The sequence below is a fragment of the Aquila chrysaetos genome, chromosome 8 (assembly GCF_900496995.4).
Source record: "Aquila chrysaetos chrysaetos chromosome 8, bAquChr1.4, whole genome shotgun sequence".
In the NCBI taxonomy this organism is placed as follows: Eukaryota; Metazoa; Chordata; class Aves; order Accipitriformes; family Accipitridae; genus Aquila; species Aquila chrysaetos.
The window spans coordinates 2916799-2938411 of NC_044011.1; the positions used below are offsets into that span (position 1 = coordinate 2916799).

The following is a 21613-nucleotide window of genomic DNA, read 5'->3' on the forward strand; positions in this document are numbered from 1 at the left end:
TGGGGGCTTTTTGATGGGGTTCTCCCACTTTTTTTTCACGCTCCATGGGACTATACCTAACCTGCCCCATATCACAGCCCAGGTCGTAGTCCAAATCTACCTCAATCAGCAGCTTCAGCGGTGAAGCCAGGCTTTGAAGCAAGGGGCACAAGAGGGGTACGGGGGGCCTGGGCAATGCTGTGGTGGGGGGACTGGTGATGGGGAGCAGCATGGCCAGGAGAGGGCAGTGATGACCTTAACTCTGGCAGAAAAATTCAGTGCTGTAAAAAATGCCCTTAATTTGGGGCTCACCCCCCAACCTTTAGGAAATGCTAGCTCAGATCTGTGTTTTTTTACTTATGTGCTCAAATTGAATATCCTTGATGTTTAACACTGCGGCGCTAATGCTCAAAACAAATGTGATGCCTCCAAATCGCAGAGCTCTGGGTTTAGGCTCTTTGCAAACTCAGGGGAAGACTTTTCCGTGGTTCCTCCCCATTCCCACATTGAGGTTTTTCTTCCAAACCACGAAGGCTCCAAAAGTTCAGCCTGGACCTGCTGCACCTCTGTGAGGAACTGGGTCAGGAGGTCTGGAGTCAGAAACAAATTCAAATATCTGTCTCTGCTTAAGTATGACTCAAACCTTAGTAATGCTGCATTTGAGGGGAGGGAATTAGGATCGCTGGCTTTGCTTGAGCATCATCCGGTGAATTCGGTATGTGGTTTTTTTTCCTGCCTTGCCAGTGTGTGAGCGCTTCCAGCGAGGACCTCGCGTGTCTGGTCCTGCTGGGATGTTCGTGTGTCAGTGGGTTTAATAGTACAACAACCGACCGGCACGCGGGGAAGCCGAGAGGTGCGTTGACTTGGAGGGCAACGCAAAAGATGGCAAATCACAGGTGAAGTGGCTAAAGCCTGGAGGCAGATGCCGTCCGAGCGGACGGACGGTGTTGGGTTGTGCTTGGAGGTGTGGTAGGGATCTGCTGTGGGCTTCCAGCAGGTACCTCCATTTTTTCTGCTTTTGTTGCTTTGTCAATGTTTAGGGATAATATTCCTGCTTTGCGGAGATGCCGGCAAATTGAAAGCCTATCAGTTTATAAAGGAAAAGCAAGTTATTTCTGCTACAACTTTTCTCCGAGTCCCCCTGGCAACGTTTGTGTCTTAGCAACCACATTTTCCTATTTAAAAATGTTTAAAACATTAAAAAACAACAACAACAACAACACATTAAGCACAGGATTAAGTGCTTTCCTGAATCAAAGCCTAACTAGATAAATGAAATGCTGTTAATTGAATCAGGGATGCACTGTGTTTTCAGCCCCCAAATTTGCATAACATTTGCATTTGATTGAAAAGCCATCATTAATGTTGTTCAGTTCTAGTAGGTCCCCCCATGTCTCTGGCTTTGGCCGTCCTCCTCCTGCCCCGAGGAGCTGCCTAAATGGTTTTGGTAGGAGATGGCCAGGATGGGGTCAGTGCTTGGGGTCGGGAAGAGCCCAGAGCTTGGTCCTTCGGCGTCTTGGTGCCGTTAGTCACCTCTGCTTTGACAAATCCACGGTGGGGGACGGAGAAGGTCCAGGAGATATTGGATGTAAGGGTGATGCTGTAGCCAACATCCCACGGAAAGCATGTCTGGGGTGTGTACGGCTCCGGGGTGACTGCAGAGCTATTGCTGACACCGTAACGCAGAGCGATGGGGGACAGAGGACCAGCAGCTCCTGCCGGCATGCTCGGGCTTGGCCCTTCCTCTAGCAGACGTTCACTAAACCAGCCCTTTGCTTTGGGGCTAAAGAGAAATCAAGTTGTCCTGACTAAAACTGGACCAGTGAGGGAAGAGGAAGGAAATCTGTGGGGCTGGCTGTGCTGGAGATAGCCACGCCGTGGGGCCGTTTCCCTCGTTGGGGTCACCCCTGTGCATGGGGATTGTTGGTGCTCCCTAAAGACGAGCCTTGTAGAGCATCGTGCGGCAGTAACACGGGCGGTTGTGGGTGTCCGTTCCCTGCGGATCACAGGGAATGTCGTTTGGGGCTAAACACTCAGAAGGCAATAGTCGGGGTAACCTGAGCATCCTGCGCCTTCCGTACTCCTCTCCTCCCTGCGCCCACTGCGCCGATCCCTCCGGCTGCCTCCGCGCTGCCAGCACAGGTGATGCTTGGGGACAAATCCCTTTTGGCAAAATAATCCCAGTCCATCGGCGAGCCCCTGCCTGCTCCGTGAGGCTCCGTGTGCTGCGGGGCAAGGGAAGGAGGCACATCCGCGGGACGCGATGGAGAGACAGAGGTTTTATCCCGAGCTCCGCCGCCAACCCGCTCAGTGGCTGTGGATGCGGCGATGCTCCTCTCCGAACGTCTCTCCAGGTTTTTGCGCTGGGAAAGAGCAGCTCTCGTCTCAGCTGGGACCTGTGGCCAAAACCTTATTGGGAGGAGGTGACAGCAAGTCTCGCTCGGGCTCCTCACCGGAGGCAGGGATGCACCCATACTGGTGACGCAGCGGGGATCGGCTCTGCCCCCCCGTCCAAAACGTTGCCTCGAAAACACCGCGCGGGGTTCGTGCACAAGGGAGGGGAACCCTCGAGCGAGGCTGGGCTGTGCCGGCGCTGCTTTGCCGTTGCCTTCGGCTCGCGACGGCCAGTCCCAGCCTCCCGCTGGCCCCCGGCCAGGCTGCCTGCTCCTAACTAGCTAGTGCCCCTTTCTTGGGTCCCTGCCACTGCCGCCACCGTGCCAGTCCACTCCGGGGAATTACCAGCAGATTCTTAATTAAGTGGGAGGCTCTGGCCACCCTTTTGAAGGCGATCTCTGGGGATGCATCCAGGGGTGAGAGAAGGGGGATCCTGATGGCTGAATCTGTGCTTGGATGTTTCCCAGCGAGATTTAAAAACTAAAAACCAAACCAAAAAAAAAAAATCCCAAACCTAATTTGGGATTCTTAATGACGATTCTGCCTCCCTGGGTGATCAGGATTTTCTGCGAAGGTTGCCGCGGGTACCAGTCCGTTCGTGCTGCCGATGTGCCGTGGGGACCCGAGGATGCGGCTGCCGACGCGGCACCGAGAGCCGGCGATGCTGTGCGGGCTGGGAGGGCTCTGGGTGCATCAGGGACACGGAGTGGTTTCCAGCTGGCTCCAAGGCTGTCTGGCTGACCGGCAGCGGGTGTTTTCTGAGCGAACAGGGCTTTCCTTTGCTGCCACTTTCTCCTGTTTTATCCTCAGTTTCTCCCTTTTGGAGAAGAGGTCCCTCCTGGTGCACTTTGGGTTTAACCCACGCGGTATTGATGGGCACAGTGTGAGAGGGCGAGATATCTCCATGGTACGTGGACATTCCAGGTTGCTCCATGACACTTTGCTCTGTCTCTTTGCTTTTCCTCCCCAGTGAGGTTTAACCTGTTGGTGTGTTGAGCTCTTTAAAGAGCTGGCTGAAGGAAAACCCGAGGAAAGCCTTTGATGGAGCAGATCTTGGTGCTTCCAGTGCTTGGGGGTAACGAAGGACTGACCCAAGATGCTCATCTGTGGTGTGGCTCCATGATGTGGGTCCCATCACAGCCTCCTGTTGCAGTCCGGTTGCGTCAGGGTGGGTGGGTGGTTTTTTTTTTTTTTTCCCAGTGAGCCCAACCCATGGCCAGGGAGGGTTTTCTGAGAGCGTCAAGAGATTTCAAATGTCTCACTTTGACTCCTGGCTCTGCAGGAGAGCCAGCAGATCCGCGTGGGGCTGCCAGGCACGTTGGCAGGTTTTCCAGGACTGAACAATGGACATAGTGGGATGCTAAAATCCCATTATCGCAAATAGCACCGTCGGTGTGGAGCAGGAGGAGGGCAACGCTGGGATCCGTCCCTGGGACTCGCGGTTCCTCTCCCCTTACAGCCCTGCAGCTGTTCGCCCTCCTCTTTCCTCCCCCTTTTATTTATTTATTTATTTGTAAAAATAAAAAAAAGCCACCAGCATGCACAGGAACTGGCCAGATTTGCAAATAGACATTTATTTACCAAGTCGATCGGTCCGCTCCGGCTCACCCCAAGGATCTGGGAGGCTCTTGCCTTCGGCGTAAGACGAGCAGCGTCCGGCAGAGCTCTCACCTTCTCCCGCGGGCTGGAGATGCCGGGGCTGGTCCGAGGGGCACGAGCACCGGTCCTGGCTGGCAGCCGAGGTCGGGCGAGCGGAGGTTGCGAGAGCCCTTCAGCGGCACGGGAGGGAGGAGATCCTGCTTTTGGCATATTGTGAATAAAAAGCCGGGGAATCGCAGTCTCGCGGAATTATTTATTTGGAGTCGAGCTCCGCTTGGCGTGGAGGTGGGAGCGGGCAGAACCGGGCTGTCGCATTCGGTGGTGTGAAAAGCGGCATTTCGCGATGAGGATTTAAATACAGCAGGACCTGCTTCTAGCAAAGCAAATAACGGGGTTTATTTATTCATGACTTCCTCTGTAATTCTAACCACAGCTGCTGCCGAGTGCTCGGACGGAGCCGGATTCGAGCAAGAGCTGTTCATCGGAAGGGGAGGTTTCCACCCGCTGTGGGACAATTCCATGTCGAGCCAGTCCTCACTGAAGGGTGATGGATGCGGCTCCGATTCTGCCCTCCCTGGGGCAGGATGGGTGCCCGTGGAGATGGGCCAGGAGTCGAGAATTCGGGATGCCGGCTCATCCCGGGATTTTGCGGGATCTTGCTCTCCTTTGTGCAGCTCACCTGGCTGGGCTGATAAAAGACCCATCTCTCCCTCCGAGCGTGGCCTCGTCAGTGATGGAGGGTGTTAGGAGCGGCAAATAATCCCGGTGGCGTGGTCGCGATGGGAGGAATTATTGGTTAATTAACATATTAATAAAAGCACAGTGGCCCCGGTGAGGCGCAGAGCAGCCCCTTCACCTTGCCCAGCCAGCACGGATGCAGGCGATGCTCTGCCTGGGCAGGCGCTCCAGCAAGCTCAGAAAAGGAGATCCGATTCTTATTTTAATTAATTTTTTTTTTTTTTTGGGGGGGGGGGGGGGAGAGAAAACTAGATGCCACCAGCAGAATTACGGTGTGAGGACATAAATGGCTCTTTTCTCTCCATAGCACATTTGATTCTGGTCACGTATGTGCAGAACACATGCTCTGCCCGTGCAGATGCTTGTAGCTATCTGGACAAGTTTCCGTGGCAGGGGTGGGCGGTGGGAGACCTACGGGGTTTCCTCTATCACTTCAAATCCTTTTGACCCTCCCTGGACTGTGACATTCTTCGCATTCTGAATTTCTTAATCTCTCTCCCATTCATTTTGGGATGCGGATTAGCACGTAAACGAGAGATCTGGTTTCAGAGCGTGCTCCCCCCACTTTGCTTCCTGCAGCCCCCCACAACATGCTGTGATTTTAAGGGTTGGGTTGGTTTCTTTTTCCTCATCCACCTGGCTTGCATCTGTAGTAGTGACAAAATTTGGTGTTTCGGAGCCTTCCCGGTGGCTGAGCTGGCAGGAGCTCTGAAAATCTTATTTTTTGTGCTTCATTTTGACTTTCAGATGGGAGAGCAGCCCCAAATCTGGCCATCCCATTCCTCCGGTCTGAATCTTTGAGAAATCTTTGGTGACTTTGGGAAACGTCAGTTCTGGTTTTGTTTGAAACCACCCAACCACGCCAGCTCTTTTGGGGATTTTGATGTGTGGGGGTTTGCATCAGCAGCACGGATCAGAGGGGATGCTCGAGGCAGCTGCTTTTACCTTGCAGGATGAAGGGGCTGAGGAGGAATCCTTACCTGTGTGGCTAAATCGTACCGATGGCTTTGGGCCATTTCATGCCGAGATGATTTCTTCTCATTGACAAATGAGCTGAGCCACCTTCTGAAGTTGTGTAATTAGAAGATAAGGATCTGGAATCTCATTTTCTCTCCTTTTTTGGATTATTTCATGCATTCACAAATACTTTGAATTTGAAGCCCGGGTCTGTGATGAGCCGGTTCGAGGATATTTACCCGATATAGTGCTGAGCTGCCTGCCACGGTTGCGGCATTTATTTTCCTTTTCTTTAGGCATCTTAAAATTCAGTGGTTTTGGTTATTCCTGAAAAACAGAGGCCAATGGGGGGGACCAGCCATCCGTGGGGGTTTGGCACTGTTTGCATGCGGGTTGCACCCACAAAGCTGCGTCCTTCAAAGCCTTGGGCACCTAAAGGTGTCATTGCCTTTAGGTGGGGGGTCTTGGGGTGTCTGGCAGCGTGTCAGGGTGCCGGCAGCCCCGGCAGCGTGGTTGTGTGCCGGTGCCGGAGCTGCCGGCCGAGCCCACGGCTGCTCTCAGCTGTCTGCAGCAGCTGCACGGCGAGGGGTGGGATGGGGGGGGACAGCACCCCCGGGGCAAATTTGGCTTCGGAATTAAAAAAAGAGTTTCTATTTTGGGAAAAGTAAGGTTAGGAAGAGCCAAAAATGTGAGTGGAGAAGTAGCCTGAGACCATCTCTGTTGGTGGAGCTGGGATGCCCGTGCCTTGATCTCCCCGGTTAATATTTAGCCGGGATTTTGGATGAGGCAGTGATGCTCCGGGAGCTCCCGCCAGCGGTCGGTGGCATCCCAAGGGTTGTCTCTTCGTGCCTCCAGTGCAGGAGGGCAGGTTACATGAACACACGGCTCCCTTTTTGCTTTTGAAACCTTCTATTTAATCTGGCAAAAGTCTCTGCCTTTCCAGCCGTGCCTGCGTTAGGGCTCCAACCAGTGCCAAAGGCTTGGGGGGATTTTGGCATCTTGTTCTTGGTGAAGCTCCTGGCGTAAATCCAGCACCGACCAGGCTGGGTGTAATTAGCCAAAAGCCATCAGAAACCCTGATAGCGTATGGAAATGCAAAGCTTGATTAGATACGTCAACGTGCAACAGTTCAATGCAAGACGGCAGTGTTTTGGACACCAAATTTGCTTTTTAATCGCTTTTCATTTATTTCAGGAGCCGGAAAATTCAAATCCGAAACATCCCACCCCAGCTGCGATGGGAGGTAAGAGGAGCAAGCGGAGAAGGGTAGATCAGATTTAAGGACTAATCCCCCCCCTCCCCAGTTTCTGTACTTGGGGTTAAAATTGATTTATCCTTTTCTTTGTTATTAATTGGGTCTAATTATACTAGACTTTTGTGTCCACGTAGGTTATTCTTCTTCTGTTACAGGAGTAAATTCAAGCGGTAGAAGCAACGTAAGCCACACCAACAAAAATCCCCATTAATAACAGGGTTATATGATTTATCTATTGTATAAGGAACAAAATGGATCCTTTCTTCCTGCTGGCTGCCGGGACTTTTCCCCGACACTTTTCCCCCCCTCAGTTGGCTCCGAGGTCCCGTGGTCTAGCGTCCTGGGGCAGGCAGGAGCTTCCTTCATCTAATTGCTTGTGAAATCTTAATGACTAGAAAGCTGCCTTTATTGATTGATTGTATTTCTCTGGTCTGTCCTGACAATCCCAGCGTAAAGTGGGGGTTTTTTTCTCCCTTTTCCAGGTTCTGGATGGTTTGCTAGCCCAGTATGGCACCGTAGAAAACTGCGAGCAAGGTAGGACTGAAAAAAGATGCCAACTTGCTGTTATTGAAGATATTTTCTGCCCCAGCTGTTTTTGGGGGGGGAGGAGGGTGAGGACGGACACGCGATTTTGCTTTGTCAGCAGAAGCCGCAGCTAAAGATGTCAAGAGGTCTCAGCCTGGTCGCTGGGGCTTTTTTTTATTGTTCCCCGTTGCTAAAAGACGAATCCCATGCGGTGGCTTTGGGCAGCGCACGTGGGTGTCCCCGCATCGGGTGCCAGGTCGGCATCGTTCCCACCGCACCCGTGGGTACCCACCGGCAGCCGCTTTGGGGGAAGCTGCAGGATGCTCTCCCGAGGCTGGCCGGGGACTATCTGTCTCCGCTTGGCAGATTTTATCTCAGCCTCTAATGGTGATCAGTTGAGACAGGAGGTTTAATATTGCCCCCGGGATGTTTAATGAGAGTAGAGTTACCATAACCCTCCTAGAAATGGAAAGGAGGGCTCAGAGGAGCTCCTGGGACCGTCCCCGGGCTCTGGCGAGGGATGGCAGGATGGGGTTGGCTTTGGTGCAGAGCACGATGGCGTATCGGGATCCTTTCGATAAGGCAGGAGGGACTGTGCTGCCCAGGATGAGTCCCACCGTGGCCTGAGCCCTCGGACACTCTTCTCCCTTGCAGGAGAAAAATGCTTACAAATCCCTGGGAAACCCCGGAGGGGACTCGTCTGAGCAGGGACTTGTCCGAGGGGGTCTCTCAGCTTTTCGGGGTGGGGGGGCTTTGGTCTGAGGCGCTCGTGCTGCCTCTCTGATTTCTGCTTCGTTTGCTCTCAGTGAACACGGACAGCGAGACGGCCGTTGTCAACGTCACCTACGCCAACCGGGAGCAGACCAGGCAGTGAGTGCCCCGTGGACCCCCGGCAGCTCGGGCTGTCCTCCCTGCTGCGGCTCCGGCCCCTTCCCCGCTTGCAGAAAACACGATTTGCAGTGCTGGGAGTCCGATGACCTCAGAATTCCTGAATTTTGGATAAAAATGCAGCAAGTCTTTGAGGACACCCTCCCCAAGCTCTGATTTCTTTTCCTTCACCTTCAGATGGACATTTAAGTTTTTAGGCTTTTCTCGGCAGTTCAGAGAGTAAAAACCTAACTTTTTGCTCAAGGAAAAGTGGAGATTTTCTTGTATTTGCATGATTTTGGGAGTAAGGTCTCCAGAAAAAGTAATAATGAGATCAAATATCATAGGAGCTGGTAGGCGTCAGGCAGCACGTGTCCTTTCTGGCTGATGGCCGTGTCATCGAGAGACTTGCAACTCCCTTCTCCATCCTGCCCGGGGAAGATCAGACTTTGCACTAAATGCAAATGGAAAATTAATTGGGTTTTCATCGCTGTTTATTTCTTTTTCCTTTTGCCCTGTCAAAAGGCTTTGGAAAGGGACAGGATCAGCGCTTTCCTTGGAGAGCAGCCTGGAGGAGCGTGGGGATTGATTCATAGGTTTTTATCCGGGAAGGTTTCTGTCACCAAGGTGGGAACGTGTCAAATGTGGCCACTGCGGCCACGCCACCGTCCCCGGGGACATCCCCTGTGGTCACTGCCAAAGCGCCGGGTTCCAAAGGGCCGCCCGGCCGATAATACTTCAGCTGTCAAACCCAACTTTGCTGTGGTTGCATGCGCGGCCGCAGCAAACCTTCATGGGGGAACCGCTGTCTTGTTTTACGTTCTGTAATAACACAGGGCAGGGTCCGGCTGTGGAGCCCAGCGAGAGGAACGCTCCTGCTTTGTCCTCCCGTCCCTTGTCCATCCGCACCAACCCTGCTCTTTGCACCCCATAAAGTGAAATATTTTGAGTTTCTTTTACCAGAAAGTACCGAGCAAAAGAATTTTGTGCAAGTAGTTTTGCTCTCAGATCTGCAGCCCTTCTCCCCTGCTTTTTCCTCCTCCGGGAATGCGTGGGCTTCATCGAGCATCTTTCTCTGGTCCCTTTGCATCCTGCAGGGATGAGGCTGCTAGCAGGGAAAGTCTCTGTTCAGCCAGTTTTAGGGTTTTTTTGGTTTTGTTTTGTTATTTTTTTTGCAAGAGTTGAGTCACTGACCACTTTCTGGAGAGCTGCAGTTTGGGTTGTCTCCGCAGAAAGCTGGGGAGGTTTGAAGGAGCTGTCGAGAGCGGTGGCCAAAGCTGTTGCTTTGCTCTTGCTGCCAGCCCCATCTATCGACAGCTTTCAGTTCTTGCAGTCCTTGAAGTCCTGCCGGGAGAGGGATTTGAGATATTGGACAAAAATCATAAGGCGGAGGAGATGGGGGTATCGCTCCCTGCACGATCCCGTCCTTGCCCTGGGTGCTCGGAGAGGTTCCCCTTAAAATACTTGGGCTCATCCAGGCTGGGTGGAAAGTCCTGCCAGGTTCCCGTGGCATCGGTGACGTCTCCTTTCCCCGCTCCCGGTGCTTCCCTTGCTAGGCGTTACGCCAGGGAGGGCTTGGCCCGTTTTGAGCCGAACTGATGCGCTGCCGCTCGGCGTGGGAGCGTGACAGGAGGAACCCTCACCCGCAATTCCTTCTCTCCTTCCAGAGCCATCATGAAGCTGAACGGGCACCAGCTGGAGAACCACGCGCTGAAGGTCTCCTACATCCCTGACGAGCAGTCCATGCAAGGGCCGGAGAACGGGCGGCGAGGCGGCTTCGGGGCACGCGGTGCTCCCAGGCAGGGCTCCCCCGTCACCGCCGGGGCACCGGTCAAGCAGCAGCCGGTGGATATCCCCCTCCGTCTCCTGGTGCCCACCCAGTATGTGGGTGCCATCATCGGCAAGGAAGGGGCCACCATCAGGAACATCACCAAGCAGACGCAGTCCAAGTGAGTCCGTTCTCCCGTGAGCTGGTTTGCGCCTTGTGGTTTGCAGTGATTTCTGAGGCTGGATTTTTTTTTTTTTTTTTTTTTTTTTTTTTTTTTGAGAAAGGGCTATTTGAGGCCCCTCCGGCTCTCCTGCTGTGCAGGGCAGTGTGTCCAAGAGCCACTTTCCCATGCCCTGCCCCAGCCAGGTTCTCTGGCTGCGCTTCCCTACGTGTCTCCCTTTGCCGGGGCTGCCCTGGCTGGGATGGGACCCGGGCAGGCGCGTGGGGATGTCGCTGCTTCAGCCGGTCTCATTTAGCACGAGCTTGTTGAGCTTCACCTGCCTGCTCTTGCATTTGGCCCCTGAGCTTATGTTGGCTACGGCTCTTGTCCCCCAAGGAAGGCTTTATCTAAGACATGAGGTGATGGACAGCCCATCCCGTCCTCCCAGGCTTGTGCTTGTTCCACCACTTAATCGCTCCTGTTGCTTAAAATAAATAGATGCTGATGCCTTATTTGGATTTCTGTGACTTGAGCTTCTAGCCACTGCATCCATGTCGAGTATCGAGACCAGAATTAACTCCTCTCACCTTCCCTGGGTGCATATAACCTTACAGTCGAGTGTGAGCTCCAGGTGGTTCGTGGGGAGCGGAGCAGCCGGCGCTCGCGCTGCCGGGAAGCCGCAGAGCTGCTCCCCTTCCCCAGCGCCCATCCCGTGCTTGCAGGATCGACGTGCACCGGAAAGAAAATGCGGGAGCCGCAGAAAAAGCCATTAGCATCCACTCCACCCCCGAGGGCTGCTCCGCTGCCTGCAAGATGATTTTGGAGATCATGCAGAAGGAGGCAAAGGACACCAAGACGTAAGGTTTCCCCCTGCCTTTCTGTGCATGCGTATCCCGTCCGCGGCTCTTCGCTGGGCTGTGGTACCGTCCTAACGCCCGAAGCCGGGTGATGCTCCCGTGCGTGCAGGAGCTTTCGTTTGGGGGACCCAGGGACTCCAAGCAAGGGGGCTTGAGCTTCCCCCATCCCTCTGTACCAAATCCCTTCTCTTCTGGCTGCGGTAATCCTTCATGTTGTTTTATTCCCCCATTCCTCTCTCAAGAGCTGACGAAGTGCCTCTGAAAATCTTGGCCCATAACAACTTTGTGGGGCGCCTGATCGGCAAAGAAGGGCGAAACTTGAAGAAAGTGGAGCAGGACACGGAGACAAAAATCACCATCTCGTCGTAAGGATCCTCTCTTCCTTTGGGGAAACCAGGGCAGATCTTCCTCAGCCCGGGGCGGGTGGGGAGGATGAGGAGGAGATGGGTGATGTGGTGAGAGTGGGCAGAGATGCCTGTCTGTCAGCTGGGAAGCCAGCTGGTGGTGTGGGTGCTTTACTCCCTAAAGCTCTCTTGAAGAATCTTGGCTTTATATTTTTTGTGTTCCCTTCCCCGTCCCTTCGGTGTCCCCTCCCTGTCCCTTTGTGTCCCCTCCGGGTCCCTTCAGGGCTGCAGAACTCAGGACCGGCTGGTTTGATGGCCAGGACTGGGGTTTTACTCTTAAGCCATGTTTTTGGGGAAGGCAGAGTGGACTTCCCCGTGGAAACCATGGTGCTAGTCCCTGCTCTGACTGGGACCAGGCAGTCCCAGTGGACAGTGGCAGTGGCACCCCGTGTCCCCAGCACCCCAATGGCACCCATCAGAAGGACCAGAGGACCCGGCGTAGCGCTGGTTGTGTGGGGTCTCGGTGCTGACGCTGGTTTTCCCATCAGCTTGCAGGACCTGACTCTATACAACCCCGAAAGAACCATCACGGTGAAAGGCTCCATCGAGAACTGCTGCAAAGCGGAGCAGGAGATCATGAAGAAAGTGAGGGAAGCCTACGAGAACGACGTGGCTGCCATGAGCGTGAGTGGGGTTTGGTCCTGCCCTGTGTCTCGGCTGATGGGAGCTCTCTAGGAGGTTGCCCTGATAAAAGCAATGAGCATTTCTTTCCTCTCACCCTCAGTTGCAATCTCACCTCATCCCTGGCCTTAACCTGGCTGCAGTTGGCCTCTTCCCTGCCTCCTCCAACGCAGTACCTCCTCCGCCGAGCAGCGTCTCCGGGGCTGCGCCGTACAGCTCCTTCATGGTAGGTGAACGCCGGGCAGCTCAAACCGCTCCTGCTTCCACCTCGGGGCTGTCCCCTGCGTGGAGAAGACCCTTGCGATGGTCAGGGTTATGCCTTCAGCATCCCCTGCTGTCAGCAGGCAGGTCAGGTCCAGCGTGGGTGCAGGATCTGGTCTTTGTAAATTATTGCAAACTGGGTGGAGAAGGGGCTCAGACCCCACAGGGTTTGGGTGGCTCAGCCCTGCACCCTTGGGAGAGGCGTGGGCATCACTTGGGAGGGGACTTAGAGCCTCGATCCCCGTGGTGACGCTGAGCCCTGAACGGTGACGCTGAGCCCTGAACGGTGACGCTGAGCCCTGAACGGTGACGCTGTACCCGCAGCCTCCGGAGCAGGAGACGGTGCACGTCTTCATCCCCGCGCAGGCGGTCGGTGCCATCATCGGCAAGAAGGGCCAACACATCAAGCAGCTCTCCCGGTTCGCAAGTGCCTCTATCAAGGTAGTGTTGCCCCAGTGGGGACAGACCCCGGACCCCCCCACACACACACCTCTGCCAGCACCTCCCTGAGCGGGGACCTTTCTGGCTGGGAAAACCACCCAAAAAGCCCAGGCAGTCGGGCTGGGGGCCCAATCCTGCGGCGCAGGGGAGGGAGGGCACGGCTGCCACCCTGGCCGTGCCGCTCTCCGCCGCAGCCGCCGTCTCTCTCCCCCCTCCAGATTGCCCCTCCGGAGACGCCGGACTCCAAAGTGCGCATGGTCGTCATCACGGGCCCTCCAGAAGCTCAGTTTAAGGTTCCCCCTGCGCTGCCGTCACCGCGGGGGATTCGGGGTGCCCCTCTCCGCCGCCCCATGGAGCCGGGAAGGGAGGAGCAGGGCGGTGACCCCAATTTTAAGCCCAGTCTGTGACTGGGTTAACCCAACATTGGCTCTCCCAGGGGCTGAACTGGTTTAAAACCCTGAGGAATTGGGATTTCATGGGATGCTGGCCCATCCCGGGGTCCCAGGGATGGAGACCCCCGAGCCGGCTGCGTGCCCGTGCCGTGGTGGGGACGTGTTTGGGGTAGGACATCTCGGGTGATGCCTGATTCCGTCCTCCCTCCCCTCCGCAGGCGCAAGGCAGGATTTACGGGAAGCTGAAGGAGGAGAACTTCTTTGGACCGAAGGAAGAAGTGAAGCTGGAGACGCACATCCGTGTCCCCGCCTCGGCCGCGGGCAGGGTCATCGGCAAAGGGGGCAAAACCGTAAGCAGAAGCGATGCTTGGACGGGAGTTGGGGGGGGGACACGACATCCCTGGGAGGGTGGCTACTTCATACCAGTGCCTGGGGACATCCCAGGGACAGATTTCCCAAGCGACTGGCTGGGACATCCCGGAGGAGCTTGTGCTTCCCGCACGATGCGATGGGGTGGTCTCTGCCCCTTCCCCGCAGGTCAATGAGCTGCAGAACCTGACGGCGGCAGAGGTGGTGGTGCCGCGGGACCAGACCCCCGACGAGAACGAACAGGTCATCGTGAAGATCATCGGGCACTTCTACGCCAGCCAGGTACGGCTCCGGCAGCTCCCGCGCTAGCGCCGGTGGATTCTCTGATGGCTCGTATGGGGTTGCGTCCATGCGTGTAGCCTCCTGTGGAAGTTTTTCCCGTGCCTGGCTGGTGGTGTTTGCAGAAGCGGGTGATGGTGGGAGAAGCGCGGAGAGCTGTGGGAGTGTGTGCGCACGCGGAGCGTGACCTCCCAAACCCTACTTCTGGGGGAAAGCAGGCTAAAAATAGGGCGGGAATGGATTTCCAGGAGCCATTTCACCCAGCCGTTGCACCTTTCACGACACGCAAAGCTTTTTCGCCGGCCCTGGGGTTCCCTCCCAGCTCCTCCCTTTGCTCTCCTCATCCGCAGATGGCTCAGCGCAAGATCCGAGACATCCTGGCCCAGGTGAAGCAGCAGCACCAGAAGGGACAGAGCGGCCAGACGCAAGCGCGGAGGAAATAAGAGCAGCACCGACACCAACGTGAAAAGCGGAACAAGCCAATGCCGGGCTTAAGAGTGGCTGGGAATCAGTTACCGTAGACAGACGCTAATTTTTTCATTAACCGATCGAGATTAAAAGGCAGTTTGATTGGCTTCCAAGGTAGATGGCTAGGGTAAAAAAGAAAATTGGGTCCGTTTTTAGCTCCACGTGCCAGGACAGCTACTTAAATGAAGCGAGAGGTGCTGCAACGCGCCGGGCCAGCCGGCTGCTCCGCCGAGGCCGGCGCGGCGCTGGGTGCCGGGGGACGACGGCGTGGCGAAGCCGCGGGCACCGCGGTGCTGGGTCCCCCTCTCGCGGGTGCAGCATTTGCCCTCTCATTTAAGTAGCCTCTGGAGGTCCCGTCCCAGCCGGGGCGCCCGGCGGCTGCGTCTCCCCGACCCCTCGCTCCCTCCTTCCCCGCGGCTGGTGGATATTCCCAGAGCGACGTTAAGCCTTTTGGAGCGTTTAATTTTGATCTTTTTTTTTTTTTTTTTCCCCCCCTATTTTAATTTTTTTTTTTTTTTTAAGAGAAATTCCAGTGGATTCTTACCAACCCCTGTTGGTAATGAGATCCCTTGTGGGCAAAAAAAAAAAAAAAAAAAAAAAAAAGAAAATAAACCCCCCACCTTAGCACCAAATGGATTTGGGTCCCTTGGGAGCTCTGCACCGCTCCAGCCTCAGAACCACCAGCAGGCGTGCGGGAGGGCAGGATTCCTCCTGCCTGTGCTGCCTGCAGTGCAGTGCCTTGTAAAGCCTTAGAAGCCAGGAGAGCACCTCTATTTTCCAGGATGATTTTTTTCTTTCAGTTGTTTGAATGTTTCTTTTCATTTTAAGTTAGTTTAAAGAAAGAAAATTTTTTTTTTTTTTTTTTTTTTTTTTTTTTGAAGCCTATGAAATTATGGCAGAAGCGGGACACGCGACCATTTTTCTCAGTGATCTCCGCTGCGGAGGTGACAACCCGTCCTAGAGACGAGGCAAACTGTCCGGGGAAGGGAAGGGGCGAGGGGAAGGGCTTTTGCTTTTCACTCCTCCCTTCAAGCAACAGCAATAAACCACCACCAAAAAAAAAAAAAAAAAAAAAAAAAAAAAAAAAAAAAAAAAAAAAAGGCAAAGAAACCCCTGCTTGGTAGGAAACATTGAATTAATCTTCATCTCTTTAGTAATCAGATTATGGGAACTAAACGTGTGCAGAATGGTTTGGGAGGTGGGGAGGGAGCCGGAGGGGTGAAGGGGTGCAGCGGAGAGATGCTCAGCCGCAGGGCGCTCGGCTTTGCCGCTGAGCCGGGGCCGCTTTTGTGCCTGACTCCATTGCCACGTCCTCTGCCAGCCGCCCTCAGCCTCAGTTTCCCCACCCGGAGTGGGAGGTTTGCGCCCCGAAATCCTGTCGGAGCCTCCGGGGGCTCAGCCGCGGGGGAATACAGGGTTTTTTTTTTTTTTCGGAAAACACCCAGGGAATATTTTTATTAGCAAACTGGGGAGGTGCCAGCTCACGTGAACTCCCCTGGGGCTATTTGTGTCTTATTCCCCCCTTCCAAATCTCTCTAGGTGGGGAAAAAATATTCTTGAAATTTGGCACATTTTTATTAGTTCATAAAGGTATTTTTTTCATTATTTAAAAAAAGAAAACCGCAACCACCACCCTCCTTTCTGCAGTAAGAATAACTGTTCTCATGAGACGATACCAAATATATACATCAAACGAATGTAATATGGTTACTGATTCCCGTCACTCTTATGTGGATTTTATATTTTAGATATATTTTAATGATTTGTTTTTAATATTGAGTATTTGGAAGGGACAGTAACTGCCGCCATCGCCTCTTCCAGGCAGGGGAAGGTCTTGTCTCCACGGCGGGGCTGGGGCAGCCCCCGCGCAGCGTTTTTTTGCTGCAAATCCAGCCGAAATGTGGATTTACGCTAATTTTCCTGCAAATTGGGGTGGGAGGGTGGAAAAACAAAATTGGGGTTAATTTTGGGGGAGAGGGATGTTGCCAGATCCTGCACTCTCCGGGTGGGAGGAGACCCGGGAGCAACCCCCAGGTGAGGCAATTTGGGGCTAAAAGGAGGGAATTTGGAGCAAACCTCGCACTGATGCTTTTATCTGTTTATTTTCTGAAGTGGAGACCAGCCCTCTCGCTCCGAGCAGGCATTTTCCTGGGTGCAGCCTCCAAAGCCAAACCCGGCTTGAAATTCAGCTCATGCAGCATCAGGAAGGCGGGTGGTTCATTGATAAGGGAACACGGCAGCAGTTACTGTCCTTTAAACCATTGCAACAACAGGAAGATGTGGGGGAAGGCCAGGTATTGCTGTGTGTTTGAGCAATGAGAGAGAAAAAAAAAAAAGAAAAAAAAAAAAAAAGAAGAGAAAAGAAAAAAAAAAAGCTACCTCAAGGTATGAAGTTACCTCAGCAATTGATTTTTTTTTTTTTTTTTTTTTTTGGGCTTGCTGATATTTTATATAAAAGCTGATAGTCTTGAATATTTTATTTTTTTAATGAAAAGAGAAGTTAAGTTTCATAATTTCTTATGAGCCAGGAGTTATGTGCAGGTAACCAAGTGTTATGAGCTCTCTATGGAGAACGACAGGAATTTCAGACATAGTGGAAAAGATGGCAGCAGCTTCTTTTTTTTTTGGCCTTTTCAAGCCAGTTAATGAATTTCACCACAACACAAGAGCTGTCAGATGTCGCGACTCTTCGAGACCTTGGACAAATTGGAGCCCACCAACTTTTTCAATTCGAAAAACTTAATTTCTTTCTTTTTTTCTTTTTTTTTTTTTTTTTTTTTTTAAATTAAATTTACAAAAAAACCAACCAAAACCTGCCACTGGCTGAAAGGCCTTTCTCAATCCAACTCCATCGAGAAATCAAATTATCAAAGAGCTTTGGGATCAGAAATCTTCCACTCCCGGGGATGCGAGGACGGACTCCTAGGCAGTGTTGACTATGCAAAGTGGGGTACACGGGGTTTGCTGGTATTTAAACCACACCAGCTCAGGCGATTTTTTTTCAAACACTTGGAAGCCATATATATATATAGATATATATATTTATATATATCCCAGAACCCAAACGAATCGGCCTCCTGTGTTGCCACGGAGGCAGCGTCGAACCATCTTCTCCACTATGATGCTGTTAAATATTTTACAGAGATTTGCCTCCGTTTTACCGAGGATAAGCAATTTAAAAAAAAAAAAAAAAAAAAAAAAAAGTGAGAAGGAGAGAGAGAGAAATTAATGGGAGCCAATTTTTTTTCTATAAACGCACATCAAGGAGAGAGAGGATGAATCCAACCCTGAGGACCGATGGGCTTGAGCATCTCTGCCCATTCTAAAAGGTTCACGGGGTTGTTTTTTTTTTTAAGTCCCATCTTGCTATTTTTCACTGTACCCGCAGGAAAACGACCCTTGCTTGAATGGTAGTTAAAAATTATAAAGAATTCGGTGGTGGTAAAGTGAATTTGGGAGTGGCGGGTGCTGCTGTCCCCATCCCGCCACCCTGCGCCTCACCCCCCCAAAATATTTGGGGTGGGTGAGGAGCGTGGGATCCGACCCCTCACTGGCGGAAGGGAAGCACTGACCCTTTTTTTTTTTTTTTTTCCCAAAAATTTGGGGTCCAAGGAGCAAAATTAAGGCTTGGCAGTGCCTGGCTGGCAGCTCCTGCCCCTCGGGGTGGTGGGAGAGGGGCTTCCGTGGGGTTTTCCTCTTTTTTTTTTTTTTTTTATTTTTTTTTTTTTTTAGGAAGACTGGCATTTGTCCTAGGAAAAACGGTTTCTTATTACTTGAAATCTCTGGCTCTCTACTTTTTTTTTTTTCCAGCCTTGCACAGAACAGTGTATTCAGACATCGGTGATTATAATTGTCTTTTCCAACAGCAAGCGTTTTTGAGAACTGGTTCAAACTGTATCATTGAGGGATAAAAAAAAAACAAACCCCAAATCCCACCCTAAGCACCCCCAGTCCTGTTGATCTGGTTGTTGCAGTGAGAAGATCTTGACCTAAAATCTGATGATTCAGGGAAACCTTTGATGCTTTTTCCCACCCCCAAGCCGGTCCCACTGCCGTAACGTAGGAGCGATCGGTGCTTTTTTTTTTTGGCGGGGGGGGGGGGAATCTCTTTGTTTTCCCAAGGGAATTTATTTATATAAAGTGATTTGCAGTAAGGAAGACGCCTCCAAGCATCTCCCATCTTTCTCCGGAGCCAAGCTGAGCTGGGAAGAGTGAAAGCGGGATAAAGCGGGATAAACCGGGATCCCCGGCGCGGCTGGCCGGTGAGATGGGTGCCAGGAGACGCAAGCGAGTCCTGGATCAGGCCTGGAATGAATAAGCAGGAAAAAAAAAAGCTCTAGTGAACCCCAAAAGCAAGCAGGAAGGATCCCCGGCCCCGCGGTAGCTCCTCTAGCTGCTCTCTTTGTGCCAGAATAAAAGGTAATTTAGGGGAAACCTCCGCACGGAGGGGTGAGTGACGCCGTCAGCTCCTTTCTGCCTTGTTTTTATCCTAGCAGAAATAATTTGGTTTTCTTTTTTTCTTTTTTTTTTTTTTTTTGGTGTTTTTTTTTTTTTTTTTTTTTTTTTTTTTTTTTTTTATTCCCCCCATGCGCAAGGAGCAGCCCCAGTCCTGGGGCGTGCGGGGAGCAGGGGGGGGGGTGGTGTCCGCTGCTGTCCTGAAACATCCTTGTCGGTGGGGTGAAGCAAGATGTGGAGTTTTTAAGTTGGGGCAGGGGGGACATAGGGAATCTCCAGGCAGGATTGGGGAACAGGGTAAAATGGGTTTCTACTCGCTGGGTCGTGCCGGGGAGGAGTTGCAGGCAGCGAGTAGGCAGAGCTTGTGCCGCTGGCTGCTTTTCCTGCCGTGGGGCAAAAAGGAAAGCAAGCAAAGCATTTCCCCGTGCCTCAGTTTCCCCTTCCCGGGGGTGATGCTGCTGTCCTACCTCATCCTATGAGGATGAACAAATTCACGTCTCGGAAGCACTTGGTGCTTCTCGGTGCCGTGTCCCGTGCAAAGCATCGCCGGAACGAGCCGCCGCTGCGCTACGGAGAGACTTGGATTTGGGGGTTCGCCTCATTTTAATGCTATCAGAGTCTTCTTTTGCCATTCAGCTGGAGAAAAAGAGAGAAAAAGGAAAAAACAAATCCCAAAATCCCAGCTAATGTTTCTTCTCTTCTAAGCTCTGAATGCTTTCTCTGCCACTAAGAGCATCCATGGGCTCAGCAGCGATGCCGGGGCCGTGCTCCTTCCCTGCAGCCTGACCCGGCTGACAAGCGTGGAATGGTTTTGCGGAGTCAAACTAGAGGAAAATCTGTTGTAAATATTGAAAAGAAACTGCCTCTAAGCTACATTTTATGTTTCCTGGGCATTAGGTTTTGGGTTTGTTTTTATTTTTTTAGTGCATAAAAAAAAAAAAAAAAAAAAAAAGAAAAAGAAGAAAGCAGTAAAAGTTAGTCAGATAGTAATCAGTGCCAGAAAAAAAAAACTTTTTTAATTTCTAGCTCCAACTATTCTGAGTATTTTCTAGACTCTGAAAAAAAGATCAGAAACGCAGACTTGCTATAAGACAGTTGAAGACATTTCTTTAATTTAATTTCTTTTTATCAGTGTAGGTCTTCCCTCCCTGTCCCCTGCTGGTCCACGCAACATAGGCTTTTGATATTTTTGGAACTTTCTTATTTTCGGAGAATTTAGTAACCGAGGGTTGGTTTTTTTTAGGGGGGATTCTGATTTTATTTTTTTTTTTTCAGTCGTTTCTAATTTCTTTTTTCCGTTGTAGTTTTTTGTTTTGTTTGGATGAAATCGGTGTGATCCTGTGAAATGCGTATTCTCCTGAGAGGGCACGGAAATATTTAAGCATCCTCATAACGCGCTGGCTCCCGGCAGCCGCTCGGGCTGTGCCGTGCCAAGTCCAGCTACGGTCTTTCCCAGCCGGAGGGTGCAGGATTTGGCTACGGATTTGCTTTCGGAGCCGGGAACGGTGGATGGGGCAGCGGGAACAAGCGGAGCTTGAGCTCGGGGAGGCTTCGATCTGCTGGTCGGAGGTGCGCGGCCACGTGCCGGGTATCCGATGCTTGGGATGCAGCCTCGGGAGCGGGTGTTTGGCAATAACTCTTCAAGGTTAGAATTAATTCGGGATGCCTGACGGCGGCTCCGCATCGGCAGCGCGTGGGGAGGAGAGAGATGTGTCCCCATTCGGTTGAATCAGCCTTTCTTCTTATTTTTGTTTGGTTTGGGGTTTTTTTTGGATTTTATTTCTTTTTTAACTCATTTGTAATCGTGGATGAGATCCAGAGCAGAGCGAAACCAGCCAGAGGCTCTTAAATCATGAATTTTTTTGGAGACCGTGCAGGTGCTGCGAGCTGGAAACGTACATGTGCAAACTACCTCAGAGCTGACCGGGAGCCCCGAGGGATGGACGGGGGGGTCCCTCACCGACCCCCGCGGCAGGATCCGGCCTCCGGCACCCCCGAGCTCAGCAGAGACCCTCCCCGACTGCTGGGGAGGCAGTTTTGGCATCCCGGCTTTACGCCCAGCTGTTAGGGAGAGCTGCGCGATGGAGGAGGAAGAGGAGAGCCGACGAGGAAGGCTCTGGAGGATGCCGGGAGGGCAGCAGGGATGGGATAGCAACCGAGTCGGACCCCTTGAAAAGTCAGCCCCGGGCTGACTCGGGGGTGTGTTTGATCCCTGCTGCTTTACTGTACGTTACAGAATTCTTGAGTTTTTTTGTTGCAGACGAATACCTCTCTGAGCGGCGGTGGGGCGCGGTGGCGGTGGGATGCTCCGCCGGACCACGGCAGTGGGATGCTCTGCCAAACCGCGGCGGCGGTGGGATGCTCTGCCGGCTGCGGTGGTCATGGGATGCTCTGCCGGACCGCGGTGGCGGTGGGATGCTCCGCCGGACCACGGCAGTGGGATGCTCTGCCGGACCGCGGTGGCGGTGGGATGCTCCGCCGGACCACGGCAGTGGGATGCTCTGCCGGACCGCGGTGGCGGTGGGATGCTCTGCCGGACCGTGGCGGCGGTGGGATGCCCTGCGTCCCCGCCGGTGCGGCAGAGCGGTGGGTTATGAACTGTGGAAAGTGTTTGGGTGCTGCAGATCAGCACGAGCTAACACCGAAAAGGGTTTTTTTGCTTAAAAAAAAAAAAAAAAGTAATTAATAATTTAAGCGCCAGGAGTCGGGATGTACGACAGAACTGAAGCTTTTTTTTTTTTTTTTTTTTTTTTTTTGGACCAGTTTGGGAAATGGTCTCTGCAAAGCAACACTAAGTCCAGCGGGAAGGAGTTTGCCGATGTTT

The 21613-nt window shown here is 52.7% G+C and overlaps 1 protein-coding gene across 1 annotated transcript in view; it reads left to right on the plus strand.

Annotated features, from left to right (window-relative positions):
- IGF2BP1 (insulin like growth factor 2 mRNA binding protein 1) overlaps nt 1-14949 on the plus strand; it is a 30155-nt gene extending 15206 nt beyond the window's left edge. Inside the window, exons 3-15 of the mRNA XM_030021148.2 lie at nt 6862-6910; nt 7405-7456; nt 8254-8317; nt 9982-10263; nt 10965-11099; nt 11342-11464; nt 11992-12127; nt 12228-12350; nt 12710-12826; nt 13045-13119; nt 13437-13568; nt 13756-13869; nt 14217-14949. Coding sequence (XP_029877008.1) covers nt 6862-6910; nt 7405-7456; nt 8254-8317; nt 9982-10263; nt 10965-11099; nt 11342-11464; nt 11992-12127; nt 12228-12350; nt 12710-12826; nt 13045-13119; nt 13437-13568; nt 13756-13869; nt 14217-14309 — 1495 coding nt within the window. The 3' untranslated portion in view covers nt 14310-14949. The remainder of the gene's footprint in view (nt 1-6861; nt 6911-7404; nt 7457-8253; nt 8318-9981; nt 10264-10964; nt 11100-11341; nt 11465-11991; nt 12128-12227; nt 12351-12709; nt 12827-13044; nt 13120-13436; nt 13569-13755; nt 13870-14216) is intronic.
- Nucleotides 14950-21613: the final 6664 nt, after the last annotated feature.